The sequence below is a fragment of the Narcine bancroftii genome, chromosome 3 (assembly GCF_036971445.1).
Source record: "Narcine bancroftii isolate sNarBan1 chromosome 3, sNarBan1.hap1, whole genome shotgun sequence".
Taxonomy (NCBI): Eukaryota; Metazoa; Chordata; class Chondrichthyes; order Torpediniformes; family Narcinidae; genus Narcine; species Narcine bancroftii.
In genome coordinates, this window is record NC_091471.1 from 362,730,704 (window position 1) to 362,749,804 (window position 19,101).

Sequence of the window (19,101 nt, forward strand, 5' to 3'; positions counted from 1 at the left end):
GAACCCAAAGCTCTTTTGCTTGACAACTGTCCCGCCTACCTGTCAGCTGCCAACCTATTAAGCCGTGACAGAAAGATCCAAGTTTCTTGCCTTTCAAAAAACATTACATCTCGATCAGGGAATCATCTCTGTATTCAAGCAGAATTACAAGCGTGAATTAATTTGTAGAATTGTTGACAAATCAACAATGCTGGAAAACTATCTGAAAAGGATGAATGTTAAAGAAATTTGCCACTTAGGTGGGAAGGGCTGGGCAGCAGTCAGCTCCTTGTGTGTGGGGGAAAATGCTGGGAGAAAGGTCTGGGCCCAGCCTCTTCACGAAAATCCAGCAATGAAGATGATGGCGATGAGCAAGAATTCTATGGGTTCACAGATGAAGAGGTGGGTGAGGCACAGAGGCTGTTTCAAATTAGCAAAGAGGATTTTCACCAGTGGTACTCTGCCGATGACAAATGCCTGATAGATGAGCATCTGACAGACTCCCAAGTCGTCTGTAATGTTACTATAGCACTGGTTCCAGAACCACAGGAGGACGACAAGAGGATCCTCCATCCCCACCACTGAAACTGTCTAAAGCCATTGAGTACCTGTTGGCTGGAGACCCAGAATGTGGACCACATAAAAATCCCTCCAGCTCATAAGCATTTTGGATTTGCTTGCCACCGGTAACGTGCTGTATTCAGAAAGGCAACGAACAAAAAGATATTGTACATATGTTCTTTATCTTTTTCAAAATGCTGTTTTCGTGACCCCAATTTAGCACGACTCAACTTTTTTCGTGACTTTATTTTTTTTGGACCTGAACCATCGTGTTATAACGGGGTTCCACTGTATAACTATACTCTGTACTAGGTCCATGGGTAAACCTTTACACTGCAAACACCTGTACGAACCAGCTGGGTTGGATATAAAACCAATACTGAGTACATGCACTTATTGGTAGTCCCTGAAATCTGGGACATGAAGTCCAAAGGATTGAATTAACTTTTATTGAATTTAGCCTGTTTAATCGCATAATGATGCTGACACGTTGTATTAGTTCAACTGACTTAAAAATGTTTTGCTACTGATTTTTGTTTGTACTCAGAACCTGATGCGTCTCATGTCCGTGTCCAACAATAGTCGGCCAGCATTGATGGATTCCAATTACTCCCATGATGCTGCTATTCCATGGTTGCAATGTCCTGGTGAACACTTTCACCATGTTTGTTATTGACTGCACCAAGACCAGTAGGGAAGAAGTCTAAGTGCAAATGCAGAATATGAATTTTCAATGACATGATTTTTGTTTGAAGTCGACTTAAAATATGACTTTCCTGATGGGAATAAATGTGAAGTGAATGCATAATGTATAACTTTTTGTTGGAACTTAATATGCAATTCTGAAATCTTTGAAATACCGTCTACCGCTGGTTGTGCAAAGTGCAAGTTTTGATATTGATTTCTTTTTTAGTGATATTTTTGATGCAATGTTCCCAGTTATGTACATCGCTGGTGAAACAGTCATACAACAAGGTAAAAAATTCTGACCATTGGTAGGAAATAATTTTTGTATTTAATGCTGGTTGTTAACAGTGTGATTCTTCCTTTACACTTCTCCATTTACTTACATTTCTGCCCTGAAGGACAGATGGAGTCAAAGCAAAAATATTTGATTTGTAACTTGCTGTCAATTAGTGGAAAGGGGATTAATATTGATTAGTTTTCCAAACTTTTCCCTAAGTACAAGTTATATTGTTTGGGGTTCAACCAAGCTCAATTCTGACTTAGTTCTGTGAATAACTTTGTGCCATTGTAGCCAACATCATCATTTGCCTTGGCATAGGATATTAAAGTTAACATTGAAATATAACAAGAAGCATAACAGTGTTGTAAAGTCAGAGGAAAAATATGATCTATTTTAATGAACTTGATAACCATAAGAGAATTGAAAGAGGCAGTCCAGTTATCCAGGTCCAATTCTGACCTAGGCTGCTGTTGGCGGCTATGTGGATTTTCCTATTGTGCTCTGCTTGCCTTCCACATTCCAAGTACATGCTAGTAGTTGGGAGTTGTAAACTGCTTCTAGGTGAATAAGGGAACAGGGTTTGAGAATTGGCTGCATGTGAATGCGTGAAGAGCCAGCATGAACTTTTGGAACCATTTATCATCCATTATGTCTTAAGAAAATCTAAGACCAGTGGAAACAATCACTTTTTTTCTCTCCACTCTTTGATCCTATAATCAATTTTTTTCCCCCAATTATAAAAGCATTAATGCTTCAGAAATTGATCTTGAATATAGTGCATTATTGATCCACATTTCCCTTGGTGATATGGATACATAGGTTAAACCATCTGAATTTGACAATAAGCAGATTTGGAGTAAAAGGTGGTGATATTAGAAACCAATCCAGACGAGTTTGGAAAAGACAGTGGAAGGGAAGGTGGCTGGGTAAGGAACATCTGGGCATTTATGACTATGTGGAAATGGAGCAGCCAGCCATTTATAATGGTGAGATGTAAAACAGCTTGTGTAGATGAGTGGAGAAAAGGGGTAATGGTATTATAAGATGATGGGTTGGTGTAAATGACTTATGAGAAGTAACCACGTTTTGGAAATTGGCTTGGCAATTGATGCCTGCATTGGATCACAAGCCTGGGGAGGTGTAGAATACATGGATATGTTTTTGAGGGGGGGGGGGGAAATGTGGGAATCACTCACAGTTATAGTGGCACTTTGTCTTGAATGGTGTTGATCCTCATTTGTGGGAACTGCATTCATGGTGAGTATTCTGTCACACCCCTGGTATGTGACTTCTGGGTGGTGGAAAATATTTGACTCGTCTGGAGGTGAGTCGCTTGTCATTGGATAGCCAGCTCCTGGTGTTCATTTTTAGCCACAACTTTTGTTTTCGGTCAGTAATAATCTCAGGATGTTGGTCAGGAACTTGGAAGCGGAAGCGCTGCAAAATGTCAAGGATAGATGATTCAACTCCATTAGGTTATGGTCTGGTGAGAATTGGTGGGTTGAGACTGTTTATTCTGCAATTGATTAAAAGGAGAGCCATAAATCTGCTTGAGAGTTGGCAAGGAAATGGTGTGGTGCAAGGTTGATTAGTAGCAAAATGTTGATTTAAAAAAAAGAAATAGGTGGGTGAATTTAAAAAGAAAAGTCAAATTTTATTTGCTTTATTCTACTTGGCAATGGATTTGAAGTTCTATATTTTTCTTCTAGGTGATGAAGGAGATAATTTCTATGTTATTGATCAAGGAGAGATGGATGTAAGTTTGCTGCCTGTTGAATAGAATTATAGCGACTTATTTTTACAGAACTGTTTTAAAATGTATTGAATTGTATCTTGTTTTTCTATAAGCATGATGCTTATAGCATGATAACATGTTTATTTTGGAGATGGTTACTTCATCGATGTAAAATGCAAATTAATGATAATAAATTTTACCAAATTTTACACTCTAATTTGATACAGATTTAAATGTAATTTCTAATAACGAAATACCACTCAATTAATGACCTTGTGGTGTATAACATTTCGCCAAATCACTATTCAAATAGTCAATTAATAACAATGTTGACAAAATATCTTTCTTACCCCAAAACTTCTCTTGGGGAAATTGATCCTTTTTCTGATTGAAATACTAGAGATGAACGAAATATGCACGCTGGCATTCCCATAGTTGAAGAAGCCAATGCTGCAAATTTTCCAGAAATTATTTAGTGTTGCATCAAGATTGACAATAGGATTTTTTTTTTTAATGACGATTTTAGTTATCCCAAATTCACAGGAATGTGGATCTAGTGTGACTTTTCTGAGAAGCAGTTGTGTGCATCTTTTTTCCCCAGATGTTTTCCTATTAATGTACCGACTATTTTCTGGCCATCGTACTGTTAATACGTTTTCTCCATGTCTAATTAAAAAAGCGACTGATTTATTTAATATCCACCTAATTGACCAATGGTGTAAGGCAGAATACTTGTGAACAAAAGCAGAAAATCGCTGGGAGCACTCAGCTTGTTAGGCAAAATTTACTGAGGATAAATAATTGTTTCACATCAAGGTCCGTTAAAGCAAGAGAAGTGAAAAAATGTTTTCAAGATATGGAGGGAGAGAGGACTGAGGATGTGTCTGCAATAGGATGTAAGAGCAAAATTGCCAAGGCAAAAGTTGATTTAAAAGCTGGTAGTTAAAGGAAGAAGAAGAAAAAACAAATTAAATATACATTCCTCTCTGAGGAGTACAAAAGTGGTTGCCTGAAATTGTCAAATTCAGTATTCGTTGTATGTGTAAAACTGGTTCGATGTGTCCCTTGGGGAATGAGCCTGACGCAGCTGATTGAACATGTGTTGGGGAGTCGCAGCCGGGGTAAAAAAAAAACATGCACACATGCACTTGCTGGATTAAATGATACACTTATGGGTGGAAGGCTTTACAATCAAGTTACAACGCATGATATCCGCCACCTTTTGATATCCCTGGTAGGCACAGCTCTTATCTAACTAAACTAAGGACATTAGGCATACAATACCACAGCTTCCAACCCTTTGTCTGTGCACATCTTACCAAGGATCCTCCAGCATTGCCCGTGGTTCCCAACCTGGAGTGGAGCTTGGGTTCATCCCAGAAGAGAAAGAGAAAGAGGAAGAAAGAGGAAGATGGCTCAGATCTGGTGGGTTTTATAGTGTCATCAACTGGAGAGTCTAGCTGGGGTATCACTGAAGCAATTAAAGGTGCCAATGACCAGGTGAGAGGAGACCTATGAGCAAGGCTTGACCTTGATTGACAGATGAGGAGACTTCTGATAAGATTCCAGAGGGAGAGGTTACTTGCCCTTCCGCAATCCACATTCCCACCAGATTCCAGACAGAGGGGGTCACATGTAAAAATAAGTAAAACACACAAATCTGTAGAGACAGTGATTGAGGTAAAACCAAAGCTGGAGAAACTTTGGTCAAGCAGTGCCCTTCATATAGCAAAGGTAAAAATACATAAGTGACATTTTGGGCTAGAGGCTTTCATCAAGGTATGGAAAAATGTTGGCAGGTGGTCACATGACTCTCCATAATCCATACTGAAGTATTAAGTTCCACCGTCTGTACCATTCCCAGACAAAGCAGTGATATTGTTCCAGTTTGTTTTGGATATTATTTGAGCAATATTGAGGCCAAAGACCAGTCAAAATGGGACAGAGTTGAAGTGACAGATGAGTAGAAGCTCAAGACTGCCCTGACAGACTGAACAAGTGTCCTGCAAAGCAACAATCCAATCTTGCACTTGCAGTCTCGAGGAGTAATATCTCACCATCCTTCTCTGCATGCTGCATCTATGGGATTTAATGTCCCATTTAAAAATTTCAGATAACTTTCTATTTTTTCCTCTCTTTGTAGTTGTGGCTGTACCACTGTTTCAATTTTTTCCCCTTTTTTCTCATAGTTTTCAAGCAATTGAAATGGACAATTTTCTCATTGTGTTAACAGTCCTTAACTTGAAATGTTGAATCTGTTTCCCTTCCCACAAATGCTGCCTCACATTCTAATTGCTTTCAGCACTTTTTGTTTCCAGCGTCTCTTTTGATTTTGGTTGTTTTGTTTTTAGGTTTACGTCAACAATGAATGGGTGACCAGCATTGGAGAAGGTGGCAGTTTTGGAGAACTTGCATTGATTTATGGAACCCCAAGAGCCGCAACCGTCAGAGCAAAGACCAATGTGAAGTTGTGGGGTATTGATCGAGACAGTTACAGGAGAATTTTGATGGTAAGGGTAATTTAAAAATGTCTGACTTGTAAATTGCTGTTGTGCCTTATTTTTGTCTTGTTTATTGTAGTATACTTTTGACAATTGCTGTGTGATGGTAAAAGATACACATCTGTAAATGAATCACAGACTTGTAATGCATTTTAGGTAACCCTACCCCCATTTGATTCCACTGTTCCCATTTATCTATTCCTGTACATCTGTCTCTGTTTTTTGTCCCCATCCCCATTATTAATGGTTTGCCTCTCACATCCTATCTCAGAGTGCAGGACCTCTGGACCTCTTTTTCCCCGTTATGTAACTTCACCTATTCTTTCTTAGTCGATAAAATGTTCACATTTGAAATATTGATTGATTACTGTATATACTTGTGTAATAGTACTCCCACATCTCTGCCCACCTCCACCCCCCCCCACCCCAAATTTTTGGCCCTGACCATCATCAATATACATTGTAAAAAGAAGCGGCCCCAACACCGATCCCTGTGGAACATCACTAACAACTGGCAACCAACCAGAACAAGATCCCTATGCTCAAACTGGCATTCTACTTGCAGTCAGCTTCTTGGTACATAAGTATGAGTTGTTTGTAAATTGAGGGTTTTTAACCCAGAGTCTGCCTGTACTGCTTCTTTCAGTTTGCACTAAACAAGTCTGCTTTACTTGGTGGATACTAACCCAATGTTGAATTGGCCCTTAATTGATGTAATGTATAGGATATTGCTATTAAATTTTCTGGATGTCCTATCTCAAATTGGTAATGAAACCCTTTTGTAAAAAAAAACTATATTAATTTATAGGAAATGATTCATTTGTGTGCTCACTGGCATTTAGTAGTAGTTATCTATATTTCCAAATTGCTGAACATTTTAACACCTGTATAAAAATGTAAGGATAAATTATTATCTTTATCGCCTGAAAACCTCATTCTTGACAAGACAATTGGGGGTTGCTTTGTATGTTCAAGTGGATATGTGGAATTTTTTCTTCAATTATTTAAACTTTAAATGTGTTATTCATTCTGTTAATAAAACATTTAATTCAAGTTCTAGGCAAATGACTTTGAAAGGTGAAAGTGTTGGGTCTGAAGTGTTCTTGTAATTTAATAGTCTGTATTTTATTTTGTAGGGCAGTACTCTGAGAAAGAGAAAGATGTATGAAGAATTCCTTAGTAAGGTCTCCATTTTAGGTAGGAAGGAAATGCTACTTCCCTTCTATGGTCTGTCCAAAAATTTGTCCAGGTGATTGACAATTTCAAACAGGACTGCATAAATTAAAGGTTCATAACCACACGTTTCATACTGAATAATACATTTTTAGAGTCTGTTTATCTTAAGGCCAAATGACTGGCTGCACTTCTGATGTGTGATTGTCTTTGTTTAAAAAAAACTTAATGACCTGCATGTAATGGATTTTGTGTTTTGCAATAAATACCATAGAATACTTGAACTAACAAGTCGGCACGATCTTATTTTGTAGCACTTTCCCTGCTTATGTAATTTTGAAATGACGAGGGCTATCCACTCCTTGAAACTATAGAATAATAACAAAATGTTGAACCTGAAACATTAAACCCCATTTCTTTTGCTGAAGTTGTTTGATGTTTTCAGAACTTTATTTCAGTTATCCAATGTCTGCAGTTATTTTGATTTTCATTTACATCTGAAATTGTGAATTCTGCATATTGCCTAGCACCCAGCAGCAAATAAATAATATTTTCAAAGGTGCTTAGTTGCATTTTAATTTTGGAAAGTGCTGCACAATAAAACCCCTGGTATCCAAATTCAAGCAACTGGCAAAAAATGGAAAGTAAGTAAAATTAACATAAATAATAATTAAGTGATAGGTAAAAATATGTAAGTTTAAAATTGTAAAAGTAAATGTTCTCTGAAGTAATCATAAACCTTTGGTGAAGATGGGAGTAAATATTTCAGCCAATGGAGAGCCTTAGTTAGGCTTTGTTCACAGCAGCTGCTTGAATAAAGTTGTGTGAAACAGCAAATAGCATCTCCCAGGTTGAAGAGCTGGTTGATGCCACTTGCTGTTGGGGTGACTCTCTTAGAGTCACATCTTATCCCTGCCTAGTAAGAGTTGCCCCAGTCAAGGACTTCATCGGTAAACTTGGGAAGGGGTATTAATTATCTATAATGTTATTGTTTGTCTTTCTGGTGGTTCCATGGAGGGGGAAGAACCTGTAGATGCAGCGACGGTTAAATGTTTTCAAAGAATGTGAATGGAATATAAAAGTAAAATGCTTTAAGGTTTATATATTCATCCAAGTGAAGTTTGTTCACTTATAATATTTTTTTTGTCTTTTAAACTGTTTATTTTTAATGTAGATGTATTAATTATTGTAAGTTTCAAGCAACCAGAAAATACTTATCCAGCATCGACCAATTTCCATAGGTGCCAGATACCAGGGGTTTGACTGTAATTAAATCAAAATTGTGATTTAAAAAAAAAAAGATGTATTAAAGGTGTGATTGTTAATATTTTTGTTACTTTGCAAATCTTCATTTGTGTTACTTTTCATAATTTAAAGTTAATTTTTTCCTTTCTCCCCCACACGTACACACAAACAGAATCACTAGATAAATGGGAGCGGTTGACTGTGGCTGATGCTTTGGAACCAGTGCAGTTTGAAGATGGACAGAAGATTGTGGTACAAGGAGAACCCGGTGATGAATTTTTCATTATTTTGGAGGTAGGAATAATACATAGGGTCAGGGTTAAGACATTGTAACTCATCTAAGTATATTTGTTTATTGACAAATGAATGCAATTGGTTATAACCCTTCAGGGGGCTCTTTCACTTGTATTGTTTACATTAGTGAGTAAAAGAATTGGTTGACTGGACACAGTCTCTCTCTTGAGAATTAACATGGAACATAGAATATTACAGCACAGAACAGGCCCTGCATCCCATGGTCTCGTAAGACTAATTTAATTTTTTTTAAAAAACCTTAACATATTTTTACCAGCATTAGATTGGTTAGATTTATTTCTTATTTTTAAATTTGATCTACTGCACAACACCATCTTTACATTTTTATAACGAATCAGAACATGTCTTTTGCCACTGACTGTTTAATTTATCAGTAAATGTAGTATTGAAACAATTAAAACATCAGTGATTCAATCAGATCGCAGCATGTATGATTAATCTTTCAATTAATCTCCATCAAAAAGCCACAGAAGGAACTTTGTAAATGTTTTGAATGTGAAGTTACGATGGATGAGGAATCCAATTTTTTTTGTGCGGCTGATAACATAACTGTGTCCTCTTTCCAGGAGCTTGACTATTTTGTGTATGTATATAAGATAATTGCTCAAAACTAAAGTTCAGGCACAAATTTTGTGGAAATTTTGCATTTATTAACTATTATTGGAGCCCCGTAGGAAACAGCAGCACAGAAATCAGGCCATTTGGCACATCTAGTCTGTGCCGAAACATCATTACACTAGACCCACTGACCAGCACCCATTCCATTACTCTCCAGACCGCTCCCATTCGTGTATCTATCCAATTTATTCTTAAAAATTAAGTAAGCCTGCATTTACTACATCAGATGGCAGTTCACTCCAAACTACTACCACTCTGTGTGAAGAAGTTCCCCCTAATGTTCTCCTGAAATCTTTTACTCTAAAGCCATGTTATCTTGTATTTATCTCTCCTAATATAAGTGGAAAGGACCTTCTCACATTTACTTTTTCTATTCCCCTCATAATTTTGTAAAGCTCTATCAAATCTCCCCTCATTTTTCTACACTCAAAGGAATAGTCCTAACCTGTTTAATCATTTCCCTGTAACTTAACTCCTGAAGATCTGGGAACATTCTAGTAAATCTTCTCTGCCCTCTTTCAATCTTACTGTATTTTGTCAACCAGTACTGCACACAATACTCCAAATTTGGCTTCACTAATGTCTTATACATTACATCCCAACTTGTACTTAGTACTTGGATTTATGAATGCCAAAAGCTTTCTTTACATTCCTGTCTACCTGTGACACCACTTTCAGGGAATTACATATCTGTATTCACAGATCACTTTGTTCTTTTGCACTCTTCAGTGCCTTACCACTTATTATGTATGTCCTACTTGATTTCACCTTCCACAATGCAATGCCTCACTCTTATCTGCATTAAATTCAGTCTGCCATTTTCTGGCCCATTTTTCCAGTTAGTCCAGATCCATCTGCAAGCTTTGAAAGCCCTTCCTTCTGTTCATAACACAGTGTCATCAGCAAACTTTCTGATTCGATTTCCCACATTATCTTCCAGATCATTGATACAGACAACAATGGTCCCAGCACCGATCCCTGAGGCACACCACTAATCACAGGCCTCCAAATCTGAGAAACAACCATCCACTACCACTTGGTCTTCTCCCATTCAGCCAATTTCAAATCCAGTTTACAACTTCTCCATGGATACCTAGTGTCTGAACCTTCTGAACCAGCCTCCCATGTGGGACCTTGTCAAAGGCCTTATTAAAGTCCATGTGGACAACATCCACAACCTTTCCTTCATCTACCTTCTATAACTTCCTCAAAAAGCTGTAAGATTTGTTAAACACCATCTACCTTGCACAAAGCCATGCTGACTGTCCTTACTCAGCTCTTGGCTATCTAAATACTGTATATCCAATCTTCCAGAACACCTATTACTGACATCAGGCTTACTGGGTGTTAATTTCCTGGTTTACTTTGGAGGACATTTTAAATATTTCTGCCAGGGCCCCTGTAATTTCTACCCTAGTCTCCCTCAAGGTCCGAGGTGATATCATGTCAGGCCCAGGGGATTTATCTACTTTTATTCACTTGTAAGGCAGCAAGCAACTCCTCCTCCTTTGTGGCATGGCATGCCACAATTGCTCGTTTCTCTCCCTTGTGCACTGAGTAAATACCAATGTGCAAAAAAAAAACTGTTTAAGGTCTTCCTCATCTCATTAGGCTCCACAAACAGATGACCACTCTGATCTTCTAGGGGTCTAATGTTGTCCCTTTCTATCCTTTTACTCTTAACATGCTGTAGAAATCCTTTGGGTTTACCTTCACATTAATCTGCCAAAGCAACCTCGTACTTTTTACCTTCCTGATTTCCTTCTTAAGTATTTTCTTACATTTTCTGTACTCTTTTAGTACCTCATTTGCTCCTTGTTGCCTATACCTGCTATGCACCGCTGTCTTCCTCTTCACTGGATTGCTAATATCCATTGGAAACCAAGGCTCCCTATTCCTGTTAACTTTGTCTTTAATCCTGACAGGAACATGCAAACTCTGCACTCTCAAAATTTTGCATTTTGAAGGCCTTCCACTTACTGAAAACAACTTTTCCCAATCCACTCTTCCTAGATCCTTTCTCACCTCCACAAAATTGGCATTTCTCCAATTTAGAATCTCAACCCGTGGCCCAAAATGTTTCCCTACACATTCTACTGTCATCTGACCTGCCTGGTTCCCTATTAGGAAATCAAGTATTGCATCATCTCTTGTTGGTACCTCTATATATTGATTTAGAAAACTTTCCTGAACACTTTTGACAAACTCCAAGCCTTCCAGCCCATTTACAGTATGGAAGTGAAGTCCCAGTCAATATGTGGAAAATTAAAATCTCCTACTATCACAACTTTGTTTCTTACATCGGTTTGCTATCTCTCTATAGATTTCCTTTTCTAATTCTCTCTGACTATTGGGTGGTCTATAATACAGCCCTATCATGTACAAACCTTTTGAATTCTGTCTATTCATGCAGTCCTCACATGACCTTTATCCTCCACCACCTAACTATCAGCTGTAATGCTTGGGTTTCCTTCCCCCTGCCAATCTAATTTAAACCCCCTGGAGCAGAAATAGCAAACCTACCCTTAAGAATGGTGGTTCCCCCACCAGTTCAGGTGCAAACTGTCCCATTGGAACAGGCCCCACCTTCCCTGGAACTGAGCCCAGTTGTCCAGAAACATGAAGCCCCCCCCCACTTACACCATCTCTTTAGCCATGCATTTAGCTGTTTTAACTTCTTATTTCAAGCCTCACTTGCACGGGCAGCAATCCTGAGATCGCAACTCTGGAGGCCCTGTCCTTCAGCTTTGCACCTAACTCCCTAAAGACTCTTAGCAGGACCTCCTCATCCCTCCTACCCACATCATTGGTCCCTACATGGACCACAGCATCTGGCTGTTAACCCTCCCTCCTGAGAATACTGAAAATGAGATATCATGGACCCTGGCAAATGGGAGGCAACAGACCATCCAGGTTTCTTGATATTTCCCACAGAATCTCTTCTCTGTCCCCCTATCAAATCCCCAATCACTACTGCTCTCCTCTTCCATTCATCCTTTCTGAGCTGAAGGTATAGTTTCGGTGCCAGAGATGTGACCACTACAACTTGTCCCTGGTAGGTCGTCCCCACCCACATTATCCAGAACAGAGCGCCATAGGGGTGCTCTGCTCTCTCCTGACAGTCACCCAGCTACCTGCCTCCTGATCTACGGGGGTACTGTCTCCATGAAACTCCTCTCTCTCCCTCTCTGCCTCTTGAATGATCCGGAGTTCATATTGGCTTACTCAGTTTGCCAGGAGCTGCAGCTGGATGCAACTTTTGCGGGTGTAGTCTTCAGGGACAATTGTGCTGTCCCAGATTTCACACATCCTGCAAATGGAGCAATCCAATGTCCTAACTGACTGCATTGCCTACTCCTAATATTTTTTCCAAGATATTGATCTGGAGGCTGCCTTGTTCAGTACACTGTGCTTGCTCTGTCTACCTCTAAATAGAATTTAGTTGTGTGATTAATCAGATGCCCTTGGAAACTTTAAAAAAAAAAAAAATCATTCTCCTGGAATCGGTAAACTCTCTAAAGGTTTGATTCTCTCTTGTGTGTCTCTGGCATCTACTTTCAAGCCACAACACATAGAAATCCTTTTGAGGATTTCCATTGATATTAATTTTAGAGAAGAACAAGTTCTATCATCTGTCCATAGCATTTTTTTCCTGGCAGTCAGTTGGAGATCAACTTTTTAAAATTCCTCAACAATGTAGAGGAAGCTGGCTTGATTTGAAGTATTGAACACAGATTAATTGGTTTATTTTGGAGCAATTTACTGATACATGACCTGTGATCGGGTTCAGGAAGCGAGCTATATTTTAAGTTTTTTTGAACTTGCTAGTTGTAAAATCAAAGTCTTAAATGTTTTCATTTAGTTGTACATTTGTCTAGTTTTTACAAACAAGCACATTACTGGTATATGAGTTTGAAGATTTTAATGTTGATGTAAAATGTTTTGGTTCCAACTGTTAAAACCATCATCTGAAACATTAAACTAAAATATCAAAAATTTTAATGATGTAGCTTTCAGTATTTTTCTCCAATACAAATTTCACTATATAATGCCTTTCTTGCCATTGTTATAGTTAATAACCTGAAAGATGTCCATGGGCCATTTGTTATTGGTAACTCCCCAGTCACATAATGTTTTGCTGGACAGGTTTAGAGCAATGTTTCTAGTTTAGTTTACAGTATCAAAGTTGAGAAAATATGGATGTACTGCATCATTGATAACATTATTTTTCATGTGTATTTTGTATATTTTTTAGGGTACAGCAGCTGTGTTACAGCGCAGGTCAGAAAATGAAGAATTTGTTGAGGTTGGAAGATTGGGGCCATCAGATTATTTTGGTGAGCTTGTCATTGCTTAGAAGTGTTATATAGTTTTATAGCATAAAATCCCTGTTGACGTAATTGGATTTCACTTTTGCAGTCAAAATTCCATCAAGGGTATGAGAGTATTGACTACCACAATATAACTTCCTCAAAACAATCGCATCCTATCGTTTAAATTGGCCAATGGCAAACAGTGGAAACCCAATCTGAAAAGTTTCTATTTTGTGAAATATATTAATATGCTAAGTCATTGAGAGCTTGAAGGCTTGGTTCTTTTTGAAAACTTTTCAAAAGTATTGTTGGATTTGATTTTTTTTTTACATTTTTTCTTCTCTCAGGTGAAATTGCTCTTCTGATGAACCGTCCTCGTGCTGCCACAGTGGTAGCACGTGGTCCATTGAAGTGTGTGAAACTGGACAGACCTCGATTTGAACGTGTCCTGGGTCCTTGTTCAGACATTCTTAAAAGAAACATCCAGCAGTACAACAGCTTTGTATCACTGTCTGTCTGAAATCCTCTTTTTATCTTCTGCAGCATCCACCAGAGCAATCTGCCTCATATCTTTCTGAAGTGCTGCTTTCTGTGGCAGACCACTTCCAGTCCCACAGCTTCCTGTCCATCAGAAAAAGCATTCCCATTGTAGCATTGAAAGCTATATTTGCTTTGTCTTTTTCACACTGCACCTGCTTTCAACAGTCCATCCAGCTTCATTGTACTTTTATTTTGCTTGGTTGATTAAAATTAAAACCCTGCTGTTTTAACTAATGTGTAATTAATACCCAGGTATAAGCTTTTGGTTATGAGCAGAGAATTTTGAAACTTTTTAGTGTGCTCTTGTTTCAAGATATAGTACATTCTTGTTTGAATCATGTGAAAGTATGCAAGTTGAACATCTTGGGTTTAGCCTTGAGTAAGCAGCTTTAAAATTAAAGACTTTTTAAACCCTTGGTGTGAAAATTACCACAAAACATGCCTGATAAAAGTTAAGTATGTTCTGAAATCAGCATTTTCTTTTTGCACTTGGCACAAATTTGAGGGAGGTAAAAGTCAATTCTGATCTTTTGGACATTTTTATAGGTAACAAACATTTGAGTTTTCAGACAAATGTTACCTTTTTAAATAACTTCCAATTATTTTATAAATGATTTTAGGCTTTGCTTACTCCTGATTCTATTAGTCATTAATGTATTACTCCATACACACAAGTGGTTACATTTAAACCATTTTAAAAAAAAGAAAATAGTCTATTTTAATTTTGTTCTCATTTAGTTGTCCATCAAATAATCAAAACTTTTGTGCAGTGGATGAGATGAGCAGATAATTGTATGAGAAGGATTAGTTAATATACACATTGGTTATGATTTATTCATATCAAGTTACAGTACACATGTTACAATCAATACAATTTAGTCGTACTCTAATTTGTGGGGTTTGGCTCAATGGTTGGTATGTTGATGTTAAGATCAAATTTTGTATTACAGGATCTGTTCATTTGCAATCACAGATTCAAGACACACTTGTTGATAAAATAAGTTCTGAGCCCATATGAAAATATTTTCCCGAGAACTGGGAATTAGTGAATTAGTTTCCTCCGAATGTAAATTTGGGTGAGAAATTTGGACCTTAGCCAAAACAAAACTGAATAATGCAGTGATTGGGTTTGATTTTGGAAGAGTTGTCCATTCTGTGGGACTACTGGAGATGGTCATTCTATCTCGAGCCACAAAGATTAAAATGGTCTTTCTTCCCATGAGCTGTTTTTTCTGGTTGCCAGTGTGGTGAAAATTCTACAACCTAAATTGAGTATAGAACTACAATCTTGAAAGCTATAGGGAGGGATAGAAAATGCCATATATTCTTTCTACACCAGCTGAGAAATAGGATAACTTAGTTCCAAAGATTTATATTTAGTCAATTTTAAATCTGAAGACATGAAGTGCAAATACAAATTTTGAGTTGTCTCTTTTCTGTTTTTTAAAAACAGTTCTGTGAATGTCTTACTATTTGCTGGTTAATTGGAAATATTAATTTCGGTTAGTAATGAGCATTCTTTTGTAGATGTGCATAATGTATTAACATAATGACTTTTACCAAATGCCTTTTTTTCTATACAAATTACAAAGTAATTTCAATGAAGAAAATTAGTTCTAGTTAATATGACTGGATAATTTATCCCCTAGCCACATTGTTATAAGCTTTCAATCTGTTGCTGAGACAGCTGGAGAAGGGTTGCAAAATGAACCCATGTCTAAGAACCATATGTAATTTCATTCCAAGGGCAATAAAGTAAACATTCCTTTTAGTAACAAACCAGCGCCATCATTGGTACTTGTGCAGATACTCTGTGCATTAGTACTTGACCAGCACATGATGGGGGGGGGGGGGGGGGGGGGCTAGTATCTAAATCTACTGCAGTTCTGACCTAGTTTATAAAATACATTGTTTATTGGTTTTCTCCCGCTCTGGACAGGTGTTAACTAGCAATCCTGCTTTAGATTAGAATGATGCAATACGATGGCTATTTAAATAAAGATCAATAGCTGATAATTTGGTGCAGTGCTGTCGAGCCCACATTATTTTGCATTTCATTATAGTTGCACTTTCCTGTAGCTCTCAGTAGCTGGCGCTGCTGTTCTATTATTGGCATCCACCAGAGCTCAGCCAGTATTATGCAAATATAAACCCAGACACATTAGTAAAAGGCAGAAACCAAAAACTGGATGATCGATCCCAACCAATCAATATGTTGGCATTCTGAAATGTATGACATCAGCTTTTTAAAGTAAGGCACAAGGGGCATTTTATTTTGAGGCTTTCAAGAAAGGAAACTTTGCTGAGTCTTAATGACATTTCAGTATTTCACAGCTTTGTTTGAAATGCATCCATTATATACACACACACTTTACTAATTCCACATAGCTGTAATTAGATGAAATTATATCTATTCAACATAGAATGACATGGGCTAGAATTATTATTTGTGCATCAAGCCAAAACTAAATTGGTTGGGCATAGGATTTATTTCTGTAGAGAAATAAAGCTGATTTATCATGTACTAAATATTACTATACCTGTTGAAACTTGGGGGGTGGGGGTGGGGGTACATTTCAAGTGCCCTTTATGTGACATAGAATACAACTTGATGGTGCTTGATTTTTTTGTGTGTGCTAATGTACATCCCTGTGTCAGTTGGAGGAGAAAGTGTGAGCTTAAAAATCCATGATGTTTCATGATTTTTCACTTAAAGAAGTGAAAAGCTGCAAAGGGTTGAGATGTTAATTTAAACATTTTGGCATCTAATGCTTGAGTAACCTTGGTATGGGAATCCTGGAACACCATGCCCAGTTCAGGCTATGGCAATGGATTGCGTCTAGTTTGCAGTCTTGTGCTTCTCGCATTTAATGTCTGTTTACTTTTCTACTTAGTGCTAATTTCTGTTTTATCAGTGTAAACTCCATTAGAAATTAAGTTGAGAGTAAGGTTGAGTTTTATTTTGGGGGGGGCGTGGGGGAACAAAATTACCCTGGTTTGTTGTTGGAAATTTTTTTTTCTCCAGAGTTGGATAAATGAAATTCAATGCTTGGTAATTTGACAGATTCCTAAATATAATTTCCGGAAACAGTTTACCAGTACCCCAGATTCCTTGAATGTTAGTGTCGTATTCCAGTAATAAATATTGATACATTATTGAGACCATTCTTGTATTTTGGAAAAATTGAATGACCCTGGCAAACAATAGATTGGCTTTGGCTTGTTGCACATCCTTAATTTAAAAAAAAATTACCTACATGATTTTATTACATTATCTGATGCCGTTGAAGGTTAACCTTTTGTGTGCAATCAGTATTGTATGTACAAATGACCACAGTTTGATGTAGTTTGCCTTAGCTATCTTGTATGAGAATTGGACACATTCTCAGCTAGCTCACCTACAAAAAGAAAATTGCAGTGAAAATAGTGTAATATGTAGATTATCTAAGGACCATTTTTGTATTGTTCCCAAATTTACTGTATGTGCTAAAGATAATCCTTTTGTTATAGTGTCCTAATGACGGGTCGAGCAATAAAAATTAATTCTTAAAAAGAAAACTGTTTCCCTCTGTTTTGAACTGAGAATATACAGAACATGTATTCCTGGGTACAAATTGTAGTATACAGTATGGAAGCTATAAATTGTATTTTGAAAAGGAGCCCTCCTAAGATTGATTTTGAGATTTGAAAACTCAATGAAAGAGGATAGTCAGACTATCATACATGCCCAAATGGGTAGTCCAGGTTGGTTTTCCTGTTAGCTTGACAGTTGAAAACAAATTTGAGAGGACAAAAATGTTAACAGTTGGTTTGTAGCCACTTTTTAAAAAAATATTTTATTAAAAAATTTCCATCCATCTAATTAAATATTTAAGCAAAATTTGATTAAATTGGAAATTACAGTGAGTACATGGTGATTTTACCCTTCCATTTAAAAAAAAAACATAATAGAAATAGATGTAATATAGTTTTTTTTTAAAAGTATAACAAAGAAAAATATTATTTTGGATTGCACAAAGGATTGGCTCACACATTGGGATCTTACAGTATTTATATAGTGACTTTAGGGAAGAAGATGGTTACAGGTACTAAGAGGTCAGAAATACATTTTAAGTATTCGTCCCTAAACTTTGGATATATGGTGTCCAAATTTGTGAGATAGTCAAATATTTATTTCTGAATTTCATAATGCAATAAGTTCATTACAAAGTATAACTCTCTGGGGGAAGATGGTTTTCCACCTGAATTCGATAAAGGATTTAAAGATGTATTGATCCCTATTTTTATAGATCAAGCATCATTAAATTGTACTGCTCCAGATTCATTTTGAACAGCAATAATTATTGTGATACCAAAAAAATCATTTCAAACCCTCTTCTAAAAGACCAATTTCATTATTGAATGCAGATTATAAAATATTGGCAAATAGTTACTAAATTATTGCCTAAATTAATAACATGGATCAGACAGGATTTGTTAAAAAGAGACAGTCAGTGGACAATGTGGCCGGATTAGTTAATATACATGCAGCACAAAAAAGATAGAAGCAAGTATAGCAGTGGCACAAGATGCGGGAAAAGCATTTGATAGATTGGAATGGAGTTTTTTTTAAAGTATTAGACAAATTTGGATTTGGACAAACATTTATAAATTGGATCAGGGCATGATAAAATAAACCTAAAGTGAAAGTAGTAACTAATGGACAAATGTCTAATCCATTTTATCTGGCTAGATCTAGTAGACAAGATTGTCCCTAATCACCATTTTTGTTTATATTATCTATTGAGCCACTGGCTGATGTAATTAGGAGTGATTTAGAAATTAAGGGGGTTTAAGGTCAGTCAGGAGGAGTGCAAAATCAGTTTATTTGCAGATGATGTTTTGATAGACCTGACAGAACCAGAGACTTCCTTATGCAAATTGCATTTAAATTTGGAAGAATGTAGTAAAAATTTCAGGTTATCAAGTAGGATAAAGTGAAGTTATGCCCCCTACACAAAGAGATTATACTCTTTGCTGAAGAAATACTCAATTTAAATGGCAAAAAATGATTAAATATTTAGAGATATGCATAGGTAATAATTTAAATAATTTATACAAATTGAATTATTTACTATTGCTTAAAAAGTCAAGGATTTTTAAATAAATGGATCA

At 37.0% G+C, this 19,101-nt stretch overlaps 1 protein-coding gene across 1 annotated transcript in view; it reads left to right on the top strand.

Annotated features, from left to right (window-relative positions):
• The window catches only part of LOC138759530 (cAMP-dependent protein kinase type I-alpha regulatory subunit), a 32,917-nt gene extending 15,412 nt beyond the window's left edge, over positions 1-17,505 (top strand). The window contains exons 4-10 of the mRNA XM_069930108.1: positions 1,454-1,515; positions 3,217-3,263; positions 5,594-5,752; positions 6,880-6,940; positions 8,334-8,455; positions 13,350-13,431; positions 13,755-17,505. Of these exons, the coding sequence (XP_069786209.1) occupies positions 1,454-1,515; positions 3,217-3,263; positions 5,594-5,752; positions 6,880-6,940; positions 8,334-8,455; positions 13,350-13,431; positions 13,755-13,927 (706 nt within the window). The 3' untranslated portion in view covers positions 13,928-17,505. The remainder of the gene's footprint in view (positions 1-1,453; positions 1,516-3,216; positions 3,264-5,593; positions 5,753-6,879; positions 6,941-8,333; positions 8,456-13,349; positions 13,432-13,754) is intronic.
• The last annotated feature ends 1,596 nt before the right edge of the window (positions 17,506-19,101 follow it).